Source organism: Paramormyrops kingsleyae, chromosome 6, assembly GCF_048594095.1.
Source record: "Paramormyrops kingsleyae isolate MSU_618 chromosome 6, PKINGS_0.4, whole genome shotgun sequence".
Classification (NCBI taxonomy): Eukaryota; Metazoa; Chordata; class Actinopteri; order Osteoglossiformes; family Mormyridae; genus Paramormyrops; species Paramormyrops kingsleyae.
In genome coordinates this window covers 10,875,015-10,900,207 of record NC_132802.1, presented here as the reverse complement: position 1 = coordinate 10,900,207, position 25,193 = coordinate 10,875,015, and the positions used below count along the sequence as shown (strand labels likewise).

Genomic DNA, 25,193 nt, shown 5'->3' with positions numbered 1-25,193 from the left:
ACCCTTCAGTCCTCAGTTTCTTATGTCTTGGTCATTTCTTCATTTGTTTATTCAGATTGAACGAATCTATACCTTCCCAGCTCTTTATTTGTTTCACATTTGTTTAAATTTTTGTTTAGATTATTCTGTTTCTATTTTGCATGTTTTTCATTTTCTTAAAGTTAAACAACATGTAAAAGTTTGTTTTTCTCTCCCCCTGGGTGCAAAAATGGGGCCAGGACGCGAGACCAGGACGCGAGACCAGGACGCGAGACCAGGACGCGAGACCAGGACGCGAGACCAGGCCAGCGCGAGCCCCTTATCGAGCCCCTTATCGAGCCCCTACTGGTGCTTGTCGCTAAGTGGCCACACCTCCCAGCCCTTCCAGGCTAATCCCAGCTTTTTAAAGACGAATGGCAGATGTTACCGTTTCTTTCCGAGGTCCTTAAGAAGATCATGTCAGCAGGAACGCGCTGGTTCTGAAATAAAAGGGGGGAAAAGTGAGCGAAGCAGTGGCTCTTTTCCCTCCCTCTCCACCCAGGTATACCTCTGATGCTGCCCTAATGTGCTCCATTATCTACGCTTAGCCGTCTACATGAAAAGCCCATCTGTAAATCAAGCCACCTTGCTCCAAAGAGGACCCCACTTAGGCTTCTGTCTGACCCATGCCTTCGACTTAACCCAGCCACGAAGGCCGTCAGATGAATTCTTAACGCTTTCCTAGCCGACTGATCTTTCCATTATTTCGAATCAGGCTAGAATTCCTCCCCAGTCTCAGTGCTTCATGCTGCATAATGGTGCATTGGGTAAATAGATCTTGGGTCTACAACACCCACTTTATTTTTAAGGGTTTACTTTTAATTTAATGAGATATCAGTTCACCTACGACCTGGAGGAAGATAAACGGACCCATCCGCAAACTGCTAAGTTTACCTTCTGCGGAATTACGTAATACTGAAGGGCTCAAACCATTTATTGTTATATTACATGAGAAAGGTCCATTTCGATTCCTAGGTATGGCACCTCATAAGCCAGCAGAACAAACCAGATCGGGTATTGGACCACGTCCAGGGTACTGTATGACACTGAGCCCTTCTGTACACCTATCCCTGATGGGAACATTTCCCCGTCATCAAAGAAGCAGGAGATCTGGCAGCTTATTAAAAGCCTGAGTCAAAAGTCCTGCAGTGATTAGCTAGGAGTACATTTAAGGTTACGGACAGAGAGCAGGCTCAGTCTGCATAACACGCCCGGAGCAGTCAGGGTTACGGGCCTTAATCAATGGTCCAACGGTTAGACCTCCACCTACCTTCTCGACGATGACGAGGTCTCCCACTTGAATGGCGCTGCTCTTCACCTTCACCGTGCCTGCAGGGAAGACGAAAGAGCAGCACTGAAGAGCGTGTCCACGGCGAATTCCGTGAGCGGCCCGGAAGATCTTGGAAGGACAGTGGACCCCGGTAAAGTGACGCTAACCACGTCCGCGGGCAGCAGGATTAAAGCCCGAGTATTATGCTCAAAAGCACAACTGCGTAAACATGCATACCTGATGCACCACTTTATGGATCTACGCCATGTCATTTCAATATTTAAAAATCTGTTTTTTCCTTCAAGGTATGCGGGCGGTTCAATGATCCTTACCACAAAAAAAAAAACTGAGCTGTAAATTATGGGCTAAAAATGATCTTCTTTACCAAATGTTCGAGCCAGTCTGTTTTATTTGTTGTACATAACTGTGGTCCAGGGCAACACACACACACACACACACACATGCAGTTTGCATGTTCCTTTCATGTTTTCCTATGACAGGCCACAAACATGATGTTTCAGTACTGACCATCATGTTTGGCATCGTGTGTGTGTGTGCGCGTACGTGTGTGTGTGCGTGTGTGTGTGTGTGTGTGTGTGTGAGAAAGTGTACGTATGAGCCCTCTGACATGCTGGCATCTCAACAAGCCCCCTGCTTTGTACCATATGTCTCCAAGAAGAGGCTCCAACGCTCACCACAACCCCGGAGGAAAGGATGCATTACACTACATAAACATAGATATGAACATATATATAAGGACATACATATATACATATAACATAAAAATACAGTAATGTGCAAATGTGAAAATGTTTAGTAGAGTGTAAATCTGCTCAGAACAAAATTACAATTCAGCATTCGATAATATGCAGATGAGCAGTAAAATAATAAAAAATAAAATAAGAATTTCTTTTGTTCTCTAAAGTTACTGATATCTTGTTGGACGGCTAGAAGCTTCAGTTCTCAAACCTCTCCAAGTATCTGTTAAATTTCACCACCATCACACGTACATACATAGTTATAATTCAATGAGGTATCAATTAGCCAAACATGTTATGCAAATTGTGGCGTTAATAGATACATGAGTATATTTTGTGGTTACGGCTAATACTGGCTATGAAAACGGCTAAACTGGCTCAATCTAACACCCATAAAATCACAGTCGAGCCTGAAGCAAGGAGTAAGATCTTGATTTAGAAGTTGAAGGCGAAGATAGTTTTCTTTCACTGCCTAAGACTTTTACACAGTACTGTATACAGACACAGACTGCGTCCCATTTAACCGTAACCCTTTCAAAGGCCATTAATAGCAGTAAGAGGCATGTGGAACATTTGGCACCAGAACTGTTAGCGAGACACTGGTAAGTCAACAGTTCACTGTTTACCCGACTACCAGCCCCAATAACCGCTCATACAGACTGGGCCGGGCTCCAGGAGATAGTTCTGGTAACAAACTGGTTCCGGACATCCACTGGTCACAAAGGTTCAAGCTGCTGAAAATTCCTGCTAAAATTTCACCTTGTTCTGGGGGTTTGAGGCACCCGAGCTTTCGGGCAGGCCAACGTTAATGAGAGAACTCAGAGTTATTTCTCTGTCAGCTCCGAATGAAAAGCCAACATTGTCTGAAACAGAGTGTTGACCTTTTGACCTGTGCAATGACCTCTGGCTTTCTGCATATGCAAGACATTAAAGCACATTAATATTGTTGGGCATCCTGAACCCCTGAAATATGGCTGCGGCCCCTCAGCCTTGAGTTCAGCTAACTGTACTCCGATTCTTTCAAAACGTAGTGCTGTTTAACGACAATTTATAAATCACATTAAAAACCTAAGGGCATGACATAATTATGGACTACAGGAAAAAGGCCTGCATGAAAATTCTTGCATGTTTTCCCATGGACACACATTTGTTATAAATTTGCTTCTGTAGATAAAGATCTGCCACTCCTAATGGCCATGTCTTAACTCTAATTATTATGGCTCCTTATAAAAAGGACTTTGAATCAGACTCACAATCACATAGTGGACTGAATTTTATGTCTGAACAGCAGAGTCACCAGCAGTCAGAATAACCCTTTTTCTTAGAAATTACATCCACTGGAAGAAACTGTCATCTAAACCAAAGTTCGCCAAATGATCACCTGAACGAAAACACCAGAGTATAGGTTAAAAAATCCTGAATTAAAAAAAAAATCTCACTCTTATTCCTTGTTGGTAAAATTGCTGTTAAATGAACACATTTTGAGAGCAAGAATCTTAGCCTACAGAACCTGCCCAGAAGATTCACTCGGGCACTCTTGGGGCAGCCCTGGGGTCCACCGCTCTACTGGCTCTAGGTCAGGGTGACTTCTGCTGCAGCTGTCCTATTGGTCATAGTGACATGGGCTGCGAGTTCAAAAGCAAACGGTTGGTGAGTCACAAGCGGTCAGTGGATTTTCAGTCCGTGCGCTGGCTTGTCATGTCTGGGCCTCCTGTCATACACTTTAAATTCCTGTTTCAAATTAGGCAAAATGCCTCCGCTGCCACCCCCACCTCACTCCATCCCCACCCCCACCTCATTTTAGGCTCCAAAGGGACCCCTGCCTGGACTTTGAATCCACTCAGTATTTACCAATGAGCAACATGCCCCACAACCCAATAGGGTGGCTACAAACAAAGGAGCATGTCAACATTCTAACTGAATGGAAAAAATGTGAACTAAATAGTACTACTATTCCTGTCACCAAATTATATCTAATTAAGCAAAACAACACACAATCATGTATTGTCTTGGCAGTTGCCAAATGTGAATAAAGGTCTGTTTCATGAAAAATCCATTCCACCGTGAAAGGCAGTAATAACATAAATATAACTGCAACATACAGAACTATGTACATTTTATTTTTGCAAAAGTACAAATAGAAAACTCCCTGATTTTCTACCTGACAGTTCCTTAATAGCCAAACTATAGGACTAAACTTAAATTTAGTTTAGAAATGTCATTATGCCCATAATCTTTACTTAATAAAAATAAAAAGATAGGTGTCTGAATAATGATCACCATCCATCCATCCTGGTCAGGGTCACAGGGATTATCATCGCAATGTTATTATACATTCTGAAAGGTCGTGTGTATTAGTAGAAAAAGATCAAATTGCGAGAGAATTTCTGCATGCGTGTACAGCTCCTGAATCTCACCTCTGGTGGACAGCTTGCTGTAGATCTGGGAATTCACCTCCTTGTCTCGAAGAAAACATCTCATCTCCTCGACCGCCTCCCGCATGATGGTGATGATCAAGACGAAACCCTGTACCACAAGCAGAAACACACTGGAGACATGGCAGACTTAGAGCTAAAGCCAATGCGGCAGCTCAAGACCAACTAGAATACTCCATATTGCTATATAGCTGGGTTCGCAGATTACACTATCGACTGTATCTAGGGCCACATCTAGACATAAGCAGAGGCAGCTGCCTAGGGGCCCAGTCAATAGAATGGGGCCAGGACCGGCACAAGGGGCCCCTGGTAGATCGGGCCCTGATTATTTCGACTCATCAGCAGTAACGTTACTCATCATCAGCAGTAATGTTACTCATCATCAGCAGTAATGTTACTCATCATCAGCAATAACGTGACTCATCATCAGCAGTAATGTTACTCATGCAATCCAGTGCACGATTCATACGGATTTCAGATCAAACATTGTGTCGGTGAAGCCGATGGGAGTCTGTTCTGCCAATAAGGAGACCAGCAAGGGCTGTGCTGAAACAAAGTGTGGGATGCAGCCCCAAAGGTCAGGAACAGCCAGTCGGCTGAAGACGGCCTCCTTTCATCTGGTGACTCCCTTGATAAGAAGGGCAAACGCTAACCTGTTAGCTGATATATGGGGCCAGAAGACTTACCAGGGGGACCCAGTAAGTGTAAAGGGCCCCCAGGCGCAGCTCGGGTACGAACTGGGAGCACGCCAAGAGCAGGAAGTACAGGTTGAAGAAATACTTAAACTGATTGAAGAGCACCTGGGGACAGAGAACGGGGAAACTTCTCAGGAGAATTTAGTAACATTCAAAAGCAGTTTGATGTTAGCTGTCTTTTTAAAAATTATTATTATTGTTATTATTTAGCATTTATTTTTACACTTCTGTCTCTAGGTGTAATACTTTATCTCATCCCTTTGCTGTTGTATTAATACCCTGTATCTGTGCTGTATTTTTTGCACTGGACTATATGGATGGTTTGTTCTGCTGTTTTGTTTACTTGTATATACTGTGTTGCTGGTTGGTTATTGCTCTATGTTAGTACTCTGTTGTGGTTTTGTAATTTACCTTATTTTACGCTAATGTGACCAGTTATACCAAAGCAAACCTCTACTCGGGCTGTACATGGCGAGTAAAGCTGATTCTGATTCGGATATCTGTTTCAGACTCACACACAGCAAAAAATAAGGAACAATGATACCTAACATTGAACATCAGGAAATAATTAAACATTGTAACTAGTTCATATCTGCAATTACATGAGAAAAGCATGCAAATCGAAACAGAGCTATCAACTGCCCCTTAAATTTAGACACGGACTTTGATTTAAGAATCCATCGGTTAATTTGTTGCTCATGCTGGTTTGGAACAGTCTGGAAAGCCAAACAGGCTCAGATGCACTAAAAGGGCCCATAAATCTTGAACATTCTGGAAGTTTCTGCACTACATGCATGACACATACTTAAGCCTGTCTAGAGCTGTCCCTTATTCAGCTTCCCTTTGATGGCTCCCTAACTTATGACAGAAATCTATACTGTCCCACATCATGCTTATACCCCCTGTGTCATAAAGCAAACACGCAGCTTTTCACAGTTACGCCACATGCCGCGGTTGAGATTCATTAACACTGCAGTGCCACATTCTCAAAATACTCAGACCACTTAATCTGGACATTGAGACCCCAAGCAAAACTATTTAAAAGGAAATATTTTAAACATTTATTTTCCATTTAGAAGAATCTGAAATTGTCATGCAAATGCAATCAGCTTTGTCATTCAATATTATTCAGTTCTCATAATGGAGATGGCGTCTCCGGAAACCGGTAGCCATGGGAACCAGCCAAAACAGGTAGCAGATCCTTTGTCTTCTTATTAATGCTACAATCTCTGACTAGGGCACCACCTTCTGAGGGGGTGCCAATTTAGAAGCACCCCCACCGCCCCCGGCAAGCTTCTCTGCCAAGTGGCAGGAGCAAGAGTACCATCAGCAGTATTGGAGAAGTTACTGACAAAAGGAATCCATTGCAAATGGAGATGGAAAGTTCCAACTCCAACCTCTGTTTGTAATAGATTAATTTTGTGAGTAACTTCCCCAACACAGTCCAACAGAGTCAGTGAAACTTGTCTAGGATGGGCTTTGACAAGCATTGATGTTACATTGAATGTAAAAACCAACTTACTTCACAATACCTATATTACTAGAGGATATGAGCATGCTAGAGCAGCCGAGCAAGGCTGTGAGGTGCTGGAGAACAGCACTCACCCCCGGCAGGAAGGTGAAGAGGTTGTACTTCTGGTTGTTGATGACGTTGCGGGGGTAGCGCTGCTCCCGCTTCTCGGGGCAGCCCAGCCACACGGTGCGGGGCTGGAAGTCGCCCATGCCACAGCATCTCGACCAGGGGCAGCATCTGCAAGGGAGCGAGCCGAGCTGAAGGCCTCTCCGGTCCCACCCCCCCCCCCCCTCCCCCGTGGTACAGGCCTCTTATCTCACAGCGTCACCACTGTCCGCCTTAGTCAAACAAGTCCGTGCAGATTTGGTTCCTTGGAGTATTTAATGTGTGTCCATGGAAGCCATACTGAACAATTTCATTTTTTTTAATTTTATTTTCATTTTATTTTTTTTTAAGTTGAAACCTTGTCATTCCACAAAAAAACTTACAGATATCTTTAATAATTAACTGTAACAATCTTATGTGATCAAGTAAGCAGCAAAATTACAGTGAATATCAGGTACAAGAAACAATCACGAGATAATAAAAGTAAAATAAAGAACAGGTAACCATAAAACAGTCCATACAAAGGAGATTATATACAACAGTTAAATAGTTTGATCCCCTATGTTGCCACTGAAACAGCAAACCATTTGGCAATTTAGACTTGGTCCCCAATTAATGAACAAACCTCTCTTAATTAATCTTAATTAACCTTCTCTGTCTTCTCATAAATATAAGCTCAAGTTCAAACAAACAGCAAGACTATTTTCCAAAAGCACACATCTGGTTTGCTGTGACACAGAAGTATGGAATTCAATCTCGATTCCTCAATAAATGCTTATTAATCAGCTCAGCTGGAAATAAGAATCCACAGCTTTCCCACAAGAACCGTGCATGAATTCCTGTGTATTTGTACTGTACCTGAGCAAATGGCAAATAAAGTTTCAATTTAATTAAATTCTCAAAGACCATGGCCAACGTCTCCTTATGTGATGCATAAACATGCCTTTATTCATCACAGCCCATCCATCCATCCATCCATCCATCTTCCATACCCACTTGTCCTATGCAGGGTCATGGCAATCAGGAGCCTGTCCCAGAAACTATGGCCGCAAAGCAGTGAATAACACAGACAGAGCACCAATCCATCGCAGGGCACACTCACACACCACTCACACACACACACACACACACACACATATCCTTATGGGGACCGCTCATTCATTTCAATGGGAAAAATGCTAACGCTAACTATGACAACCTTAACCCCTACCCTGCCCTAACCATAACCATAAGTAACCTAACAAAATACAAGAGTTTTTTTTTAGTTTTTTCATAGCAGTCACCGATTTTTATAAAATAGAGTTTTATAAAAAAAAAACGGATATTTATCACGTTATGGGGACATTATGTCCCCATAGGTAAACCCGCTCACTCACACACACGCACACACACTCACACACACCACTCACACACACACATTCACACCTATGGCAACTCCAATTCACCTTAGCATGGTTTTGGACAGCTGGGGGAAACCGGAGAACCTGGAGGAAAACCCATGACGTCACAGGGAGAACCGGGCAAACTGCACACACCAAGGGCTGGGGCAGACACTCGAACCTTGGTTTCATCCTTCTAAATCTACAGATCACGGTTAGACAAAACTATAGCTCAGTGGCCAGGTTACGGTGCATGCATGCTCTCCTGCTAAATGCCAGCAGCATATGGAGGCAAATCCCTCACTGAGGGCTGGGATTGAAGGACACGTGCTTCAAGTGGAGGTTCCTCCAGCTTAGTGACACACTAGACCACCTATACAAATTAGCTTTGCAAACCAACAAGGGTTTCATCACTGGCTATACTAGTGTGAAGTCAGAGGAAGATACCGTGTTTGTTTTAGCGGAAGCAGGGCTCAAGTCCAAATGAACACACAAGATCAAGGTACATTATAGGCCTGCTAAATCATAAATTATAGACAAAGCGGTAATGATTTATATAAGTTTATGAAAGATATTATACTGACTGAAAGCCTGTTTTAACATGAAACAATTATTCAATTTGTTTCCCCCAAGTTCATCCCTAAAAGAAGCATGACCAGACCAATAAGTGACAATTTAAGGTCAATGGCACTGAGATCACGCACGCTAAACTCGACATATTTTCTACACAGTCTAATATTTCAGCACATCTGTAATGTAATGTGATACATGAACATGCAACAGTACAGAGTTACAGATTTGGTAAATGGTGAACCTCTGGTTTGGCCATGTTACTTATAGATTACACCTACAAGGCTATAAATACATAGTCCGTAATGTCATAGTAAAGGGATGAGAGTTATAATTAAGAACAGCAACAGTCAATGTAACAGATTCACTAACTAGAAAGTACCTGATGAGCCTATTAATATGCACAGCTGAGAACAGAGCAGTACACAACCGTCTCAACAGTGCTATTGTGTGATAGAAGCAAAAACAGGTTTCCCTCCTCCAATTTGCTTCCTCATATGGATCTTTGGTACTCGTACGAAACAGAAAGATCACCATTTCAAGCCAGTGAAGCCGGCTCTGCTTCCTTCACAGTGCATTCTTTGTAAGAGGACTCACTTTTTAAATGTGTCATATTGCTTGTGCAGTATCTGGACTCTGCACTTCAGTCTTTGATGCAGAATTTTGCCTCCTGCAGGCAATCAGGTGCTTTCAAAGACAATGATGAAAGCTGAACATCTCCAGCATAACCCGCCTGATTATGGTGTGCAGCAGTCAGGTAAGGGGGGCAATCTCAGTGGATGGGGGGTGGGCCAGTGGTTGTCTCTATCTTTCAATACAGACAAAATTTAAGTAACAGAATGGTCGCTGAATTTTTTTACTTTAAGGATGCTTCAAAGTGGAACCTTAAATTTCGCAAATGTGCACCAAACTATATGAGTAAGACGAATAACGTACTGCTTTCAGCTCGCCGTCATCTGGGGAGGGGGGGCTCTGGAGATGTAAGCGGCCCCTTTTAGGACTTTAAAAGCTGTTTATAACTGTAAAATAACTACACAATGTCTCTTGTTAGTAGTTCTTCATCATAGCCGTAGCAGCCCTAAAACACGACATCCCGCCTGAAGCTGACAGCACTGAACATTTTTTTATATTTACAGCCATGAACAGATCCTTATCCTCCCACTCAACAGCTAGATACCTGGATGCACCTGGTTTATATTACAAACTTTTGTGAGAACCTTTACTTACATGGTCAGCAGCTGGGCAAGAGGAACCATTTCAGTCAAGAGATATAATGTTTTCCCAATATGTTACTTCACCCTATCTAGAAAAATCTTAAATTAACTGCATTTCAAAAAGCCTGATTTATATTTTCTTTCTAGCAGATTTATATACACATCTGCTTTGCACAGCGACCAGACAAAGAGCCTATCAAAACCGAATTTGAGCAAGAGCTACCAAAGATGTTCAAAGTTTTTATTTTTCTGTATTACTGTGGTGTGGAACAAACCTTATCTGATTCGTACTGTGAGTGACATGCAGAGGCACATACCAGAAGCATATATCAAGTCCTGAAGGTTTAAGCCAAAAGATATACTGTGATTCTTCTGCAGACTCATGTCAGCAGTACAATGGTGAGGTGTATGCTGAACACACAATAGCTGATTCATCCATAAATTCAGTTTGACAACAACCACCAACAATTTAAAACGTTAGCTGATTAGCTGACAATTTCACCCACAGCAGTGTATAGTTTTCATTAATACAGTTGAATGTTTCACTTAATTATTTAGTTTAAATTAGCTGGTAGGAAACAACACCATAGATCCTCTGGTCACCGTACAAATTTCCACAACCATAACCTGCACCTGTATGGATGCATAGTTAATACAGAAAGTGCTCATGCTTTATAATCAAGCCATTCTCCACCAAATGAATCCATATTTACCACACATTCAAGTCCACAAATGTACAGCAGTGCGGGGAAGTGGGTTATTATCTTAAGTGCTGTTCAAGTACACAAGTCGCATGCAAGCTACTGTATTGGCACACTATGTTTTCCCACAACAAGAGAAGGCCTGTTGTGCAATTCCACCAATCACCATGCCCGAAAGCCTACTGGGAGGTGTGGCGACAGTGTCTGACCAATCATGGGATGGCTGAAGGCGGTCTCTGGTGATGATAACTTCTGGTATGAGGCCGGTTTGAAACCCAGTCACACCCCTTTGTGCTACATCTTAATACGGCTCAGCGATGTAACAGCGCATAATTATCAACAAACACTGGGAGAATAGACTAGAAAATTCAGCAAGACAACCAACCATTTGTATCCCTAAGGCACCAAAGAATGACCTATAAAACATTTACAGAAAAAAACGCCCTAACATACAAGGCTATTAAAAGTATCCACAGTCAACAATCTATTCACTATAACTGAAATAAATTTTCAACTCTATCCTAAACACTACTGCATCCTAAAATAATTATACATTTATATATAAAGATGGAGAACTGGATACACGTTCTTGCTTATTTGTCTCCCATCCTGCTGTGACTCATTATGCTAAAATGTCGCTTTTGTTTGTCAGATTCAATCCCTGCAGCACCAGATGCAGATTGCAGATCTCAACAGCAGCATTGTCCTTATTCATCATGGTACAAAAGCTAAAAGCCTACAGCAGTGTCTTCTACAGGCCCGGCCATCGCCGCAGCCTGTCATTTCACTGTGCGGCGATGCCATTCTGATAGGCTACACTTTATAGGAAAGAAAGGTTTATTATTAATATTTATTTAGCTTGTTTGTTTTTAAAGAAGGCACAGGGGTTCTCCCCAGAGGCAGTAAACAGGCCGGAGTGAAGGATGGGGGTCAATATTCAGAAAAAGAGACCAAAGATATGGGTGAGAGGACGGAAAATAGCGATGTATAGGCACTGACTTCCAGAAACTGCTTTCAGGGTGATGAAAGCAACATTTAAATGCCAGTTTATACCCTTATACATTTGCAAATGGAAATAACTTCTATAATGTGATTAGTTAATGATTAATCACTTAGTGAAATTTGTTTATAATAATGTCGCCCAGTATAAATTACATAATTAGTACTAAATATAGGCTATGTATGCATATGTGTGTCTGCACAGGCCTATGTTTAGTAAAATGTTACTTTAATGTTATGTAACTGGGATTTTGACTTCAGAGAGAGGATGGCATTTCGATTTTATTTTCCAGTGTATCACTGGTATGTTAATAGCCTTATACTCGCTCCAGGTCTTTTCATTGATCTGCATATCATTAGTCGGCAAAGCTTCGTTCATTATACAGAAGAAAAGTTAAATGAGAAATTTTTACATTAGTCAGCTTCAAAATGAATTCTATGATGTAGGCTATGCGATTAAATATCGATTTTGCTTTTGAATTTTTGATTGACTATCGTTGTCCCAAGCATGGATGTTTTTATAAATGGATTAAAATCACATTGGAATACACTGATTTTCAGTAGTACTGCTTTGTATTACATCATGACACATCCCCTTCTTTTGCTGTATTCTCAAACCAAAGGTTCCGATTTCGGTTTGTACGCATTATAAATATCGTTTTTATTCACGATATGGACATGAACTTTAATAACGTTTCCTTTTTTTGCCATTATATATTGCAGACGCCATCGCAGGCTGATATCGCCTACTCTTATCGAGCCTGACTTTGCTTTGTTTTTATCGGGCGGCAACAAAAACCTGAACATCCACCACCAGCAACAAAATAAAACTATTGGGTTTTAAAACGCTGGGTTTCGGTGACCGGCTCATTTGCACAGGTGGAAAAGCGGCCAGCATCGGTCTTTTCCCGACGTGCTTTTATAGCTGGCGCCTGAAACAATTAATCGGCAGTGTGGTGTAACATGGGCGATCGTCTTATTTGTTATACAAATGCACGATGCTTTTTGCTATGGGAGCAAAGCTCAAGGCCTGTCCGGGTGAGACGGTGCCCTTCAACAAAGCTGCCGAGCTAGCAGGCAACGCTTAGCCTTATCTGCATTAAAATGGCTCACTCTGTATCGTACATCAAGTGCACATCAAGCAGGCACAGCATATTGACGCCCATTTACATGCAGTAACCGGAACAAGGATATCCCGACAGGGCGCGACTTTACAGGTAGATGTAGCAGGCTGATTTAAACCGATTTATTCTCGATCGCTACATAATAACGCATAAAGGTGGTCTTGAGATACATTAATAATTAAAGACAGACACATGCATCGCGTGTGAGTTCTCTATACCAGCAGAACACAGGAGGCGGCAGGCTTAAGCGTTCCCAGTAATTCATATTTTGACATTTAAACAAGAGCCGCGGATCCAGTGCCGGGGACATCTGGTTAAGGCATAACCAAAACTCCGATTGCGATTTCCTTACCCGCTTTTGTGTTTATTGTCGTGTCTTTTTTTGTGTCTCACCGGCTGCAGTGGGATATTGTCCGTCATTCCTGCAGTTTTCGGTTTATGTCAGTGAAACGCCTTTTCTGTGCGCTGGGCGGAGGCTGGCTCATTTCACACCGTGACTCGCCTGCTCTCCGCTCGTCTCTGCACGGATCCACCGAAATGCCAGAGCGAGGATTAAATATAGTCACGCTATTATATTTTACGTCTCTGGTTCGCGAATGACCCCAGTTACTGTTTTATACTTTTTCATTTTTAACCTGCAGTCACAACGCTGTTTATTATAACATTTCAAATACAGCTTGCACACATTAAGGGCAAAACCCCTTTAAAATATTTTCGAACGTATTTTTAACTGTATTACTGGTTATCTGACCACTCGTTTTATTTATACGAATCGTACAATAAAAATCAAAATAAGAACGATCATGGGTCTATCGTTTTACGTCACTATATCACTCGTGTTTACATATTATAGCTTAGTGATACTCCACTTGTATTAAGTAACAAGTTAAAATAAATGGTTTAATCAGTAATACAGCACATATATATATATATATATATATGTGTGTGTGTGTGTGTGTGTGTGTGTGTGTGTGTGTGTGTGTGTGTCAGAAAACAAAGCGTGACGACACAACCACATAAGCAGCAGCCAGTCGTTGAACCTGCACGCATGCATTTCTCGAAATTTCAATATCTGTATCATCTCCCTTGGACCCCAAATTGTCATTTACAGTGGCTAAAAGAAAGCAAACATAAGTCCACATATTGAGCAAATTGCTAAATGTTAACTGGTGTGAATACAAAGACTTGTGCCTACTCTCACTTCCTCTGCCAGACTCCGAGCTGCGTGTATGGGATCAATGTACAGCTTTAAACAATTTGAAACCAGAATATTGATAAAGACCCATTATTTTTATATACCACCTGACCAATTCATGCTTCTTGAAGAGACCGCTGATTGGGCTCTTTATCACGTGACTGTCCACTTGCAGTAACTCCCAATTATAACCCAGGGCTAAAACTGCAACCATAAGATATTCGTACCCAAAGCAGTACGGGGATTCAGAAAAAGATCAGGTAGCGGCTGACGTTCTGCTTTTGCAAAACCACAATGCACAATATAACAATGTGTGCGTTTACCAATAAGCTGTGCCTTTACTAGGTTTTAAATTTCACAACCTATGTTATGGATCTGGTGGAAGAAAACAGAGGTACTAAGGGTATGGAAAGGGGAATGCAAATCCAGGAGAGGCAGCCGGACATGAGCACGGCTAAATAAGCACACTTTGTATGTGGATAACCATACTCCCATTTGATGACACAGCAAATGAAGCCACATAACATTTCAATGGTAGTAAAATAACAGCTTTATGGGAGGAGCATCCAGCCACTGGGAAACACTGCAGAGCAGAAGCCACAGCAAATTCTAATATTGCTTTATTAAGGATGGACAAAACTTGGAAAAAAGTCACCCTGATTTTATTTTCCAAGAAGGAAAAAAAACTGAAAGTAAAAAAAAAAAAAATCCGAATAAGGAGGGGAAAAGTCAAGGAATGACTTCTTTACAAGGTCTACACTGTAAACATGGCAAATAAACTGGTTTTGACAAGAGTCAAGAATTCTCATTTCGTGAACTACAGAGAGTCACCACAAATCCAGATCAAGGCACAACTTGGCAAATGCATATTTCAGAAGGAAAAGAAATTCGGAACAAGATGTGTAAAGTGTCTGTAAATTAAAAAAGGGAACCTCCACTCCAAGCATTAGGTCAGAGATACTTTCAGAAAGTCTACAAGAATGCGGGGGGGACACACCCCCCCCCCCCAAAAAGTGTAGAATACATGGCTGCTGGACATTTCCACAGGGCATCCAAACATATCCTGCCAACTATAGTTAAGTACTTATTTACAATGCTGATGGTACACCAAAGTTGTGAGGAATGTTTTGATTAACAAAGACAGAAAAAAAAAAAAAAAAAAAAAAAAAAAAAAACATTCATCTAGGCGTTCAGTCCTAAGGCTCAACCCATGCTGTCCCTAAACATAACACGGGGGAGGGGGGGGGGCACACATTTGGCACCAGGCTAGTCACACCATACAACTGAAGACAGGGTTAGGAAACCAGGATGGTGGATCTATATATAGGGATTAAAGTGCAGACATGGATGAGAGCATTCAGTGTTATGATAGCCTTTAAAACATTGGTATAGGCCCTACCAGTTTGGATAAAAGGGACATATGCAGAAATATTGGCAGAAATCTGAATTCAGGAAGCTGAACGTTACACTGAGACACAAAAATGTCTTGATCATTTTTGGCCAGAGGGAAAGGAGCTTCATCTTGATTACAACGTCATCTGTGGTGGTTCGAGTAGATGCTGCTGGCATACGTAGTTCAATGCTAGGCACTTAGAGTGTAAACTATATACATTTCACCACAAAAGCAACATGGAACAACCATTTACAGCAAAAAAAAAAAAAAAAAAAAAAGGACAAACTACTGGTGCTCTCCAAACCAGACTGTTGATACACAAAGCAGCAAAATGCACCAGAGCCCTGAAAAATATCCTCTTGCATGAGAATGAAAGATTTTCTATGGGCTAGGTGAAAGAAATAGTAGGTGCTAGACAATTCAAACACAGTAAGTAGCTACAAAGAAAAGGACAGAACACAGAATTTCCCCCAATATCAACTATACATCTTCAAACAAACATTTGCAACTAGGCGTTATCCTTTAGCGTACATTCCTGGCAGGGACAAAGTTTGGATTACAGCTGTTTCAAGTAAGGAATACATTCAACTTCCAGAGGAAAGACTAAAATAAAAATAAAAAAAAGTTACCCGCTTCGTTTCCACACATACAAACTGTAAATATAACCAAGATCTCTACAGCAGTTCAAGTTTTACTATAAGAAACACTAGCATTTAAGAGGTAAACTGTTCAAAATGGCGCCAAGGGAAAGAAGGTGCACCCTTCAAGTTACTGGGAAAAGGGATCAATTAATGCTTTGAGAAACCCATACAACCTCAGCAAGGGAGCATTGCATCAAGGGTCACAAAGCTCTAAAGGCGATTGTACTTTATTCCCAAGCAAGTAAAAATAGCGACAGTTATAAAAAGCCATGATCCTTTTCAGTAGGATGATTAGATTTGTCATAGAACTTAGAAAAAAATGCAAGAGGTGGATGGGAAAAAATTACAAAAATCAATTCACAGCGATTTTGCTCTCTTCCATGAAGTGTGAAAACTGTGACTTTGGGACACCTTCTGCACCATTTTTCTCCATCTCAGCTATGGTACCAGGTAGACCAGCCTGGGAGCTATCAATCTTCATCAGACCCCCAGTGGAGCCTGCCAGTGGGCCACTGGCAAGGCTACCTGGGAGGGGAATGCCTCCGTTCTGGATGACTGAAATCTCATTGGTCTTCATGGTCAGACCATTTGAAAATGCCGCGGCATACTGGTTCCACATGGAGGGGTCAAAGTTCATGGGAGGAGGTGGCAGGTCCTTCGGGGGTGGCATCATCTCAGGAACCATCTTCGGCTCTGTACCCATGGCCATCAAGGCCATGGGGTTATCCAGAGACATCCTCTGTCCCCGCCTTGCAGAGTTATTCCACATGTGAGTTCCAACATGCACCTAGAAGGAAGGTGGAATCCACAACGTTAGGGTTACAAATCCGGCCATCTGCAGCTAGGCAAAATAACTGCCAGTAACAACCTAGACCCACAATGAAAATGCTTACCTTCAGGTTGCCCTTTGTGGTAAAGGCTCGGCCACAGATGGTACAAGCGAAGGGCTTCTCCCCAGTATGCGTACGCTCATGGATCTGTAGAGCACTTGCAGAGGAGAAGTTCTTTCCGCAAGCATTGCACAGGTGCTGCTTGCCGGAGCGACGTGGTGCACTAGCACTGCCGGACTGCGAGCCCACACCCAAGGGCATCTGGGTACCAAAAAGGCTATGTGGTCCCATTGGGGTCTCCGGAGGGATCTGCATCTCCAGCTTGACCAGACTTGGGGGAACCCGCATGTAAGGGACATGGCTAGAGCCTATTTGAAAGGCAATACAAAATCCGTTAAAAAAGCAACGACTCCCTACATACTTATAGTGGGTTACTGAATGTGCTTCAGTTAAGAGCAAATATTGATCATGGTCACAAGAAACTGGACATTGCTAATAAGAACAGAGCAATATGCAGTGTTTGGGACGTTACTGACAAAAAGCAATCCATTGCAGAGAAATCCACACCAAGGTTTTGTTTCAACCAGTTGGGTATAGAGTGTGAAAGTACTTAACTGGCTTGTTGAAACAAAACCTTGGTCTGGATTTGTACCTTCTGGACCTGGATTTTCTACCTCTATCTGCAATGGATTACTTTTGTCAGTAACTTCCCCAACACTGGTCATCGGGGGGGGGCTTACCGTATTCTCCCATGGTCATGGAAAGGCCTGGTTCCTCTTTGACTGGCTTTGGAACAAAACTGCCAGAAGTCAGGTCAAGAGCACCTCCAGATTCGGGATCCTGAGACCCAAATTCTACCTCTGGCTTAGAAGCAGCTCTGCCACCTTCTTCAATGATGGCAGAATCGGGAGACTTTGACTGGTTGCTGCCCTGCTGGCTATCGACAGGAGATGAAGATTGGAAAGACATAGAGTCTGAGGCTGCAGGACTCCGGCCATTCTGATACTCTCCGGTTATCTCCCCCGACACAGGTGGGGCATCTTTAGGTGTGACGTCAGTCTCGGGTACACTGGTTTGCTGCTGCTGCTGCAGGTTGAGGGCTGAGGTCAAGCTCTTCATGTGGCTTTCCAGAGCAGCAATGCCAGAGAACATGGGCTGAGGGTGAGATGCATGGTCTTCTTTCATACCTGAAGCCTCATTCAGGGGCTCAGAGAGCTCTGAGGGCTTTTCCTGAGAGTCCAGCTCCACATCAGGCTCATCAAGACTCTCATCATTAAAACTATTCACATCAAGGGCCTTCTCATTAGTTGGAGAGTTTTCCATCTCGGTAGTCTCGAATGTGCCTTCTGGCAGAGGAGTGTTGGGAATCTGACCACCCATGTGCATGCGGATATGTTGCTGCAGCACTACAGCATTGGTGAACTTCTTCTGGCAAATGGGGCAGGAATGTTGCATCTTCAATGGTGTGTTGGCCCTGTGGACACCATAATGGGCTTTGAGGTTGCCCTTTGTTGAGAATGCCCGGCCACAGATCTTGCATTTGTATGGCCTCTCCCCTGTGTGGGTGCGATAGTGCATCTTCAAGGAGCTCTGGCAACTCAGCACCCGGTGACAGATCATGCACTCATTGGGGTCACTGGTTCTCTTCTCCAAACAGTCTACCATTTGCTGAAGCTTAGCCGTCCCTGAGCTTGCATCTGCAACCAGACCATTGCCATTCATCTGGGGCAAACTTCCAGGACCTTCTGGAGACCCATGGTTCTGGTCCAGTCCCATTTCTTGGTTGAACATGCTTGATGAGATTGAGGTTCCATCACTGCCAGATGAAGAGGGCCTCTGAGAATACATATCACCCCCCAGCGAAGTTTCAAATGACGCCTTAAGGCCCTGCAGCACAGAAGGATGGAATCCTGCAGCAGGCACACCAATTACAGGCTTGCCATCTACAAAGTTGGACTCTTCAATGGGCATGGACATCCCATATGGGATGCCGCTGCTCGTCGGAATGTTGTCAAGATGCTCAGGCACTGGATGGGGGTTCATCCTGATGTGCGGATACTTCTCCTTGTGCCTCTGGAAGTGAACCTTGAGGTTGCCCTTCGTGGTAAACCGATTTCCACAGATGTTGCACTTGTAAGGCCTCTCCCCAGTGTGCGAGCGCAAGTGTATCTGGAGGGCGCTGTCATTTCCAAACGTCTTCCCACAAAACGTGCACTTGTGCTTAAAGAGTTGCTCCCCAGACCCAGCCTTCTGCTCGGCCATAGTGGGCAGCTTCCCCTTGACTTTCTTAGTAGGGTCTATGCTGGCTGAGATGGCAGTGAAGGGGTTCTGGAAAGCCATTGCACCTGGAGACTGAGGAAAGAGTGCAGGAATCCCCTTTGACATGTCCAATTTAGACACTCCCACACTCGCTGCTAGCGACATTGGGACACCATTGGAGTGAGGTAGTTTTCCCTGTTTCAGAGTCTCCAGGGACAGGCTCTGACTTCCGGTCCTTTTCCCAATCAAGGCAGCGGCCGCGGAGAGCTGCTGCGACAGATGCGCCCCGAGGGCCTTCAAAGGATCAACGGCAGCACCGATGCTGGACTGCAGGCTCTGTGGGGCCATCATGGCCACCTGGATGCGGATTTGTTCCGTCAGCTGAATCTGCTGCAGCTGCTGCTGCTGCAAGTTCACCAGCTGCTCCAGAATCATGGGGATGGCATGAAGATTGGTCTGGGAGGTTGGAGACTTGCAGCTGGACAAATGCTGGGTGACGGCCACTTTGGTGCCAGGCATGGATTCCAGTGTAACATTAGAGTTTCCAGCAGGCACGTCTGCGCGGATCGTTTTTGTTGGCTCATTTGACTTGACCTCTTCCTCCATCCTATCAGAGGAGCCGTCATTCCCTTTGGACTGTGACTCGCTGCCAGACTGGGTCGCGCTGTGGTCACTGGGGAAACTCTGTGGAGAGCCCTGAGAGAAGTCTTTCATGATAACAACCTCCTGACTTTTAGTGCAAGTTCTCTGATGCTCGAGGAATTCTGATAAGTCAAAGAACTCGGCGCAACATCCGTCACATATCTTTGTCTCCTCCATCTTGCTTCTTTTCACCTCGATCCCATCCTCCTCCATTGCTCTCTCCTGAAGAGATCCTGAAACAAACAGGAAACAGAAGTTCTTAAAAGCATTTAGATGAAAACCACAACATTCCACTGAATGCATGTACATACATCTTGCAGACTGGAATACCACAAGCTCCCAAAATCAAATGCCTCAACACTGCACACATGTTGTTACATTGTGCACTCGAGTGAGGTACCAAGCTTGGTCGTCTAAACAAGTTTACTGCCATCACTCCCAAAAGAAAGGGGGGGGGGGGGTTAATGACAAGGTCATTGTGGCAAAAAGCAACACACCAATAAAGCTCACAGTCCACGACATTCATATAACCACATCCCAAAACTAAAACAGAAAAATGTCACGTTCTGCAAGTCACGTGATACACAAATATCATTTAAGAGACTGGACACCAAACATCCACTAAGCTTACTGAGAACTACAGTAGAAATGTAGCGCGCCCACTAGGTGGAGCTGACGTCCATTTCCCAAACATTTACTATTTGCAAATCGATAATGAATGGATCTTCAGAACGAGGTAATGACGAAATAACAGCTGCCGAATTTAAGAGGATTATACCGCGACAACAGCGCTCAACACAAAAGACAAAGTACATACACAGACAAGAATCAGTTTTAGCACTGGCGAAACCTCAAGAGGGATAACAATGTTTTATGTTTTAGACGTGGGAGGGGCCGTTCCTGTAATAAAAACCAAGAAGCAGTAAGTTTTATAACAATGTGGATGCACACAAGACTTCTTCACAGTTGCAAGTACGCATTGTGCAGTCACTTCTGTGACTTTCGGGGGGGGGGGGGGGGCGGGGAGACTCATAGCAAAATTAAGTGGCATTATATGGAATACAGATAATATATTCCAGAAACAATCTACATTGTCTTGAGGGAGGAGTCGGATTCCCTCCCATTCTAAACACCCAAAGACCCAAGAAGCCAGATTAAATAGCTGAATATATGCCATTGAAATTTAATTTGTCCGATAGAGATTATAAATGGTCATTTAACAGACCCATTGTTAAATGCTAATGCGGTCTTATGAAAGGGGGGTAGGGACCACCTGTCTGCATTCTTATTCCAGAACTCGTGGACTTGTTAATTGCTCACTGGGCAACTGGGTGGGAGATTTCTTGCTAATCTACAAATATGGCGAAACCATTCAAACCAAGACTAGTTCCCGCATGTGCCTAACATTCGCATGAACGTATCGCTGAAGTAATGCATTAAACGGAACCAAAATTTACTACCGAAAAACTACACTCGACACGCACGCAGCCTCACGTGATACCTCCTCTAACCACAAGGCGGCGCCGTCAAACAGCAGCTCGAGGCGCAGTAAAGCAGAGACCGATACGCGTCCATTATAAACACAGAGTAATGACTCGCACGCACATAAATCACATGGAAATGGGGAAAAAACGATCGCCTTCGATCTAACTGAATACGTTTATCCAAAAACGTCACATTTTGAAACTAAATCACAGCACAATATTTAATGGACAACGTCTACATGTAGCAACTACTTATAAGTCCCTGCAAATACTATTCCATCACCCCAATAAGCCGAATAAACATAAAAATAGGCATGCATCAAATTGGACATTTGTTACCGAAGGGTCATTGCACGCCAGCCAGCTCATAAACGCGCCCGGACACTTGTTTAAAAACGGACATCCAAATTAGCTGGCACAACCCGGTGTGGTGGATTTATACAATTAAAATAGCAGCATACCTGTTACAATGCAAAACGCTCACACGAATCACACAAGCTGGAACTAGACTTAGATACCGCATCAATCGAGAAGTTTACAGTTGGGGTCTATACTGGTCCGTCTCCCACTTTAGAGGCTAAACGCAATTAAAATCAATAAAAAAAATGAACCCGGGGAGGGGGTTAGCTATGCCGGGAAATACTCCAAATTAGATTTGGCCCTGAATGGACAGGACATGCCGTGATCTTTGAATGGAAACGCAGAAACAGGCAAAATGTGCCCGGAACCGACAGTGAAAAAACTCAACACGAAAGCCGTGGTTGCAGGGGGAAATTCCGCAGCTCGGACTTCGTCGATGTGACTGTATTAAAGTTATAGTTGATGCTTAAAAACATCGAAATAATATAAAGTTATTAATAATCGACCACGCGAAATCACATGCATACTAAAGGGGTGTTGTTCTACAGCTCTTACGAACAGCTCCACTTAAGGTAAAAGAAAAAACGTGTTCAACAGACGCCGAAGATCAATAACCTACATACTTGGCTCAAAAATAGGCAAAACGGGTTAAGGGTTAATGAAAGCCAATATTACACAAGATACCGAATAACCAAAACTGATTTCATTTACTACAACGACTAAATATCTGCAAGATTCAACAAATCGCACTTATCCAACCAGATTTCGGAAATTACACCTTAAAAGGAAGATGGATGATACATATATTGGCCACCACAAGGTTTAGGATCAAAGTGATTCACAAACCAACGGACCAGCAAACTAGAATAATAGGTTAGTCAAAAGCATGCCCAGGTCCAAGGGTCGTGATCCCGACCAAAGTGCATGGGGCAAAAAATGATTATTAAAATTTGCGTTATGGTTAATAAGCAGAATGCTGCTAACATTGCGTACAAAAGTCTGCTGGTCCAAACTCACCGTTTTCCGCCGGACCGGGTTCTTCGGAGTTGATGTGCTGTGGCTTGGCTTGCTTGCGCCTCGACATGGTGTAACCATTGGGAGCAAATAGTTGCAATATTTTCCCCCCTTCGTCTTCTTTACAACAAATTTGTAGAGTTGGGAAATTAGCCCTTCAAGTAGAAATGCGCATGTCAGTGTAATTATTATTATCAATAATGCATTGCGATTTATCATGGGCCCCTGACAGCTGATTGGCTCCAGTCCAAATGTTTACAGATTATTCAAATAGGAGCCCATTGATGAGAAAAGCAGAGTGTGAGAAGGGGGAGGGAGATGCGAGAGGTATGGAGAGAGAGGGAGGGAGAAAGAGAGAGAGAGAGAGAGAGAGAGAGAGAGTGAGGGGGAGAGAAGAATGAGAGGGAGGTACGGGAAGTCCGATTCTCACTTAACGTTCAACAAAGTTATTTTGTTTTAAGTTATTTTTGTTTATATAAATTAGCAATATTCTTACAGTAATATTGTAACACGCCAAGTGTATACCCTCTACCTGCACATTAATGTATTACGCAGTTATATGCGGCTTCCTATTCTTATAATAAGCGTAAGTATAATTGGCGCTGTGTTAGGCTGGCGTGTTCTAACGACATATTATTGATCATTGCCTGAAAAATGACATGCGATTTTCACCGTAACAGTATGCATAACTGCTTGTTTTAGTACTTTTATTTTACATTGTATGATTTTCTTACTTACTATTGTGATATCCAAATTCAAATATTTTTGTGTGACTACTTATACAAGTTTTGAGAAGTAAATCAGGAGTTCAAATTAAGGCATTTTCATGTTTCGTTCCCAAATTTACATGTAGGGAAAGTGGACTTGTCCTTGCATCCCCTTTTTGGATTCTCTCATCCTGGATACACATTTTGTTTTTGTAATTTCATTTGTCATTTTCCCATTTAAAATCTGCTGACGTAGTGATTTTTGTAGATTTTTTTAATGGACTCTTTTATCATTTTCTGGTATCCTATTTCTTCTATCTAGTAGAAATCCCATGATGTCAGTTTTGCGCGGTGGGATTTTGAAGGTCAGTATCTTTGACATTTTTTTATTGATGTCAGGAAATGTAAGTTTATACGAAGTCCTATGCATTTTGCATGTGGGATGCATATTCTTCTCAATTTCCCCACTATTTTCCTGGTATTTTCATCCTTCTTACCTAACAGAAGCTGTTTATAAATTTATTCCAATTCCCTCATATATTTATTCCAAGTTTTATCATGCAACTCACCTCACAAAATATTCAGCTGCTTGTGTATAGTTCCATTTTGCACCAAACGAGTGTCACCCCCCCCCAAAATTGCACCCCTTCAGCGCAATATTCAGGGGAAGCACATTAAATTGGTGAGTAACTCAATACTCTAAATTGGATCATCTCGAGATTATATCGTTTGCATATTGTTATTGCATTATTGATGCAGCACTGAAGTGTCAATAGCATATATTTTCCACGTGAGGATGAGGTCTGGACTCCGCTTTCCTTTCTGGGATCTTTAAAGTCAAGGTGGGGTTCAGGTTAATGGGGGAAACGGTGAAACAATGGGGTCAAAACCTGCAGAGGGGACAACAAGAGGCCAAAGTGGGCCAGACTGAGGCGGGGGGATCTGTCAGACCCTACAGCGCTGTGGTCCTCCTTAGCTCCTACCTTCACTGGGCATGTGGAAACCTGGCATGTTGCTGGTGTTGCATCCTAACTGCAACTTTGTTTTGTCAGAGTTAAACCAGATAAATGTCTTATATCATGTTGCAAGATACACAGGTGGGATTGAGAGGTTACAAAACTGGGATTATATAGACAGTACAGATTATGTATTACAGTACAAGCTTGGCTTTATTGTGTTCATGAGAGTTGCAAACTTTTGTTTTTCTTATATTGTAGGGATTGCATGGAAAGACTGAGTTTACACACATACTGTTCATCTGCTGTGTGTCAGGCGCCGTGATCCAGGTAGAGTTACATAACCTGAATATTTAGAAGCACACAGCCCGTTTGTGGGCGGAGTGGTGGCTCAGGGTGTAGTGAGTATCGTGACTTTGAGGTTTTGCCGACAGTCTGTAACATTGTGAGTTATTTAGTGGATGTGCACATGCCTGGTGGACCCTCCCTGCGAAACCAGGAGAGAATCAGATCCAGAAAAAAGCTTTACTGGCCAAGAACATTTCCACACACAGGGAATTTGCCTCCAGTTGTCATGCCACCTGTGTTCTGGATTATTTTCTGGATCATTCGTGACCCTACTTCCATAAGTAATAAAAAAAAGCAGATGGATACTGTCTCCACAGGCAGGCTCACGTGCATAATTCCTGGGCCGGGGACAAAATGATTTCAATCGGGTCTTTATAATATGTAACCTGTTCCTCCTGGGCCTTCTTCCAGGCCCAAGACAACTTCCCAATTTGGACACTGGCCATAGGCCTCAGTGATAAGTGATTGGATATTATCATCACATGATCGATGCTGTCCACTTCCTGTCTGTACCTTTTTGTTCCACTTCTTAGATGCCCATCTGCTCAGTTCTTTAGTAATTAATGCTTTGCATGTAATTAAA

General features: G+C 42.9%; 2 protein-coding genes across 2 annotated transcripts in view; both read right to left on the bottom strand.

Moving 5' to 3' along the window:
- Positions 1-13,317, bottom strand: part of atp9a (ATPase phospholipid transporting 9A) — a 49,208-nt gene extending 35,891 nt beyond the window's left edge. Inside the window, exons 1-6 of the mRNA XM_072713643.1 lie at positions 13,134-13,317; positions 6,782-6,926; positions 5,168-5,281; positions 4,464-4,572; positions 1,289-1,347; positions 407-458 (exon numbers count right to left, since the gene is read on the bottom strand). Coding sequence (XP_072569744.1) covers positions 407-458; positions 1,289-1,347; positions 4,464-4,572; positions 5,168-5,281; positions 6,782-6,926; positions 13,134-13,201 — 547 coding nt within the window. The 5' untranslated portion in view covers positions 13,202-13,317. The remainder of the gene's footprint in view (positions 1-406; positions 459-1,288; positions 1,348-4,463; positions 4,573-5,167; positions 5,282-6,781; positions 6,927-13,133) is intronic.
- Positions 13,318-14,579: 1,262 nt separating this feature from the next.
- Positions 14,580-22,766, bottom strand: sall4 (spalt-like transcription factor 4). The gene is made up of 4 exons (XM_023834904.2): positions 22,603-22,766; positions 17,581-19,974; positions 16,904-17,208; positions 14,580-16,797 (listed from the first exon to the last, which is right to left on the bottom strand). Exons 1-4 carry the CDS (start codon positions 22,667-22,669, stop codon positions 16,363-16,365), a joined length of 3,201 nt encoding a protein of 1,066 aa, XP_023690672.2. The 5' UTR covers positions 22,670-22,766; the 3' UTR covers positions 14,580-16,362.
- Between the last annotated feature and the right edge of the window lie 2,427 nt (positions 22,767-25,193).

Bases quoted from the DNA above. Each gene is read 5' to 3' on its own strand.
- sall4 (XM_023834904.2), bottom strand. From the start codon at position 22,669: ATGTCGAGGCGCAAGCAAGCCAAGCCACAGCACATCAACTCCGAAGAA. The intron at 19,975-22,602 runs GTGAGTTTGGAC...TGTTTGTTTCAG, and splicing joins ACCCGGTCCGGCGGAAAACG to GATCTCTTCAGGAGAGAGCA. The intron at 16,798-16,903 runs GTAAGCATTTTC...CCTTCCTTCTAG, and splicing joins CCACAAAGGGCAACCTGAAG to GTGCATGTTGGAACTCACAT.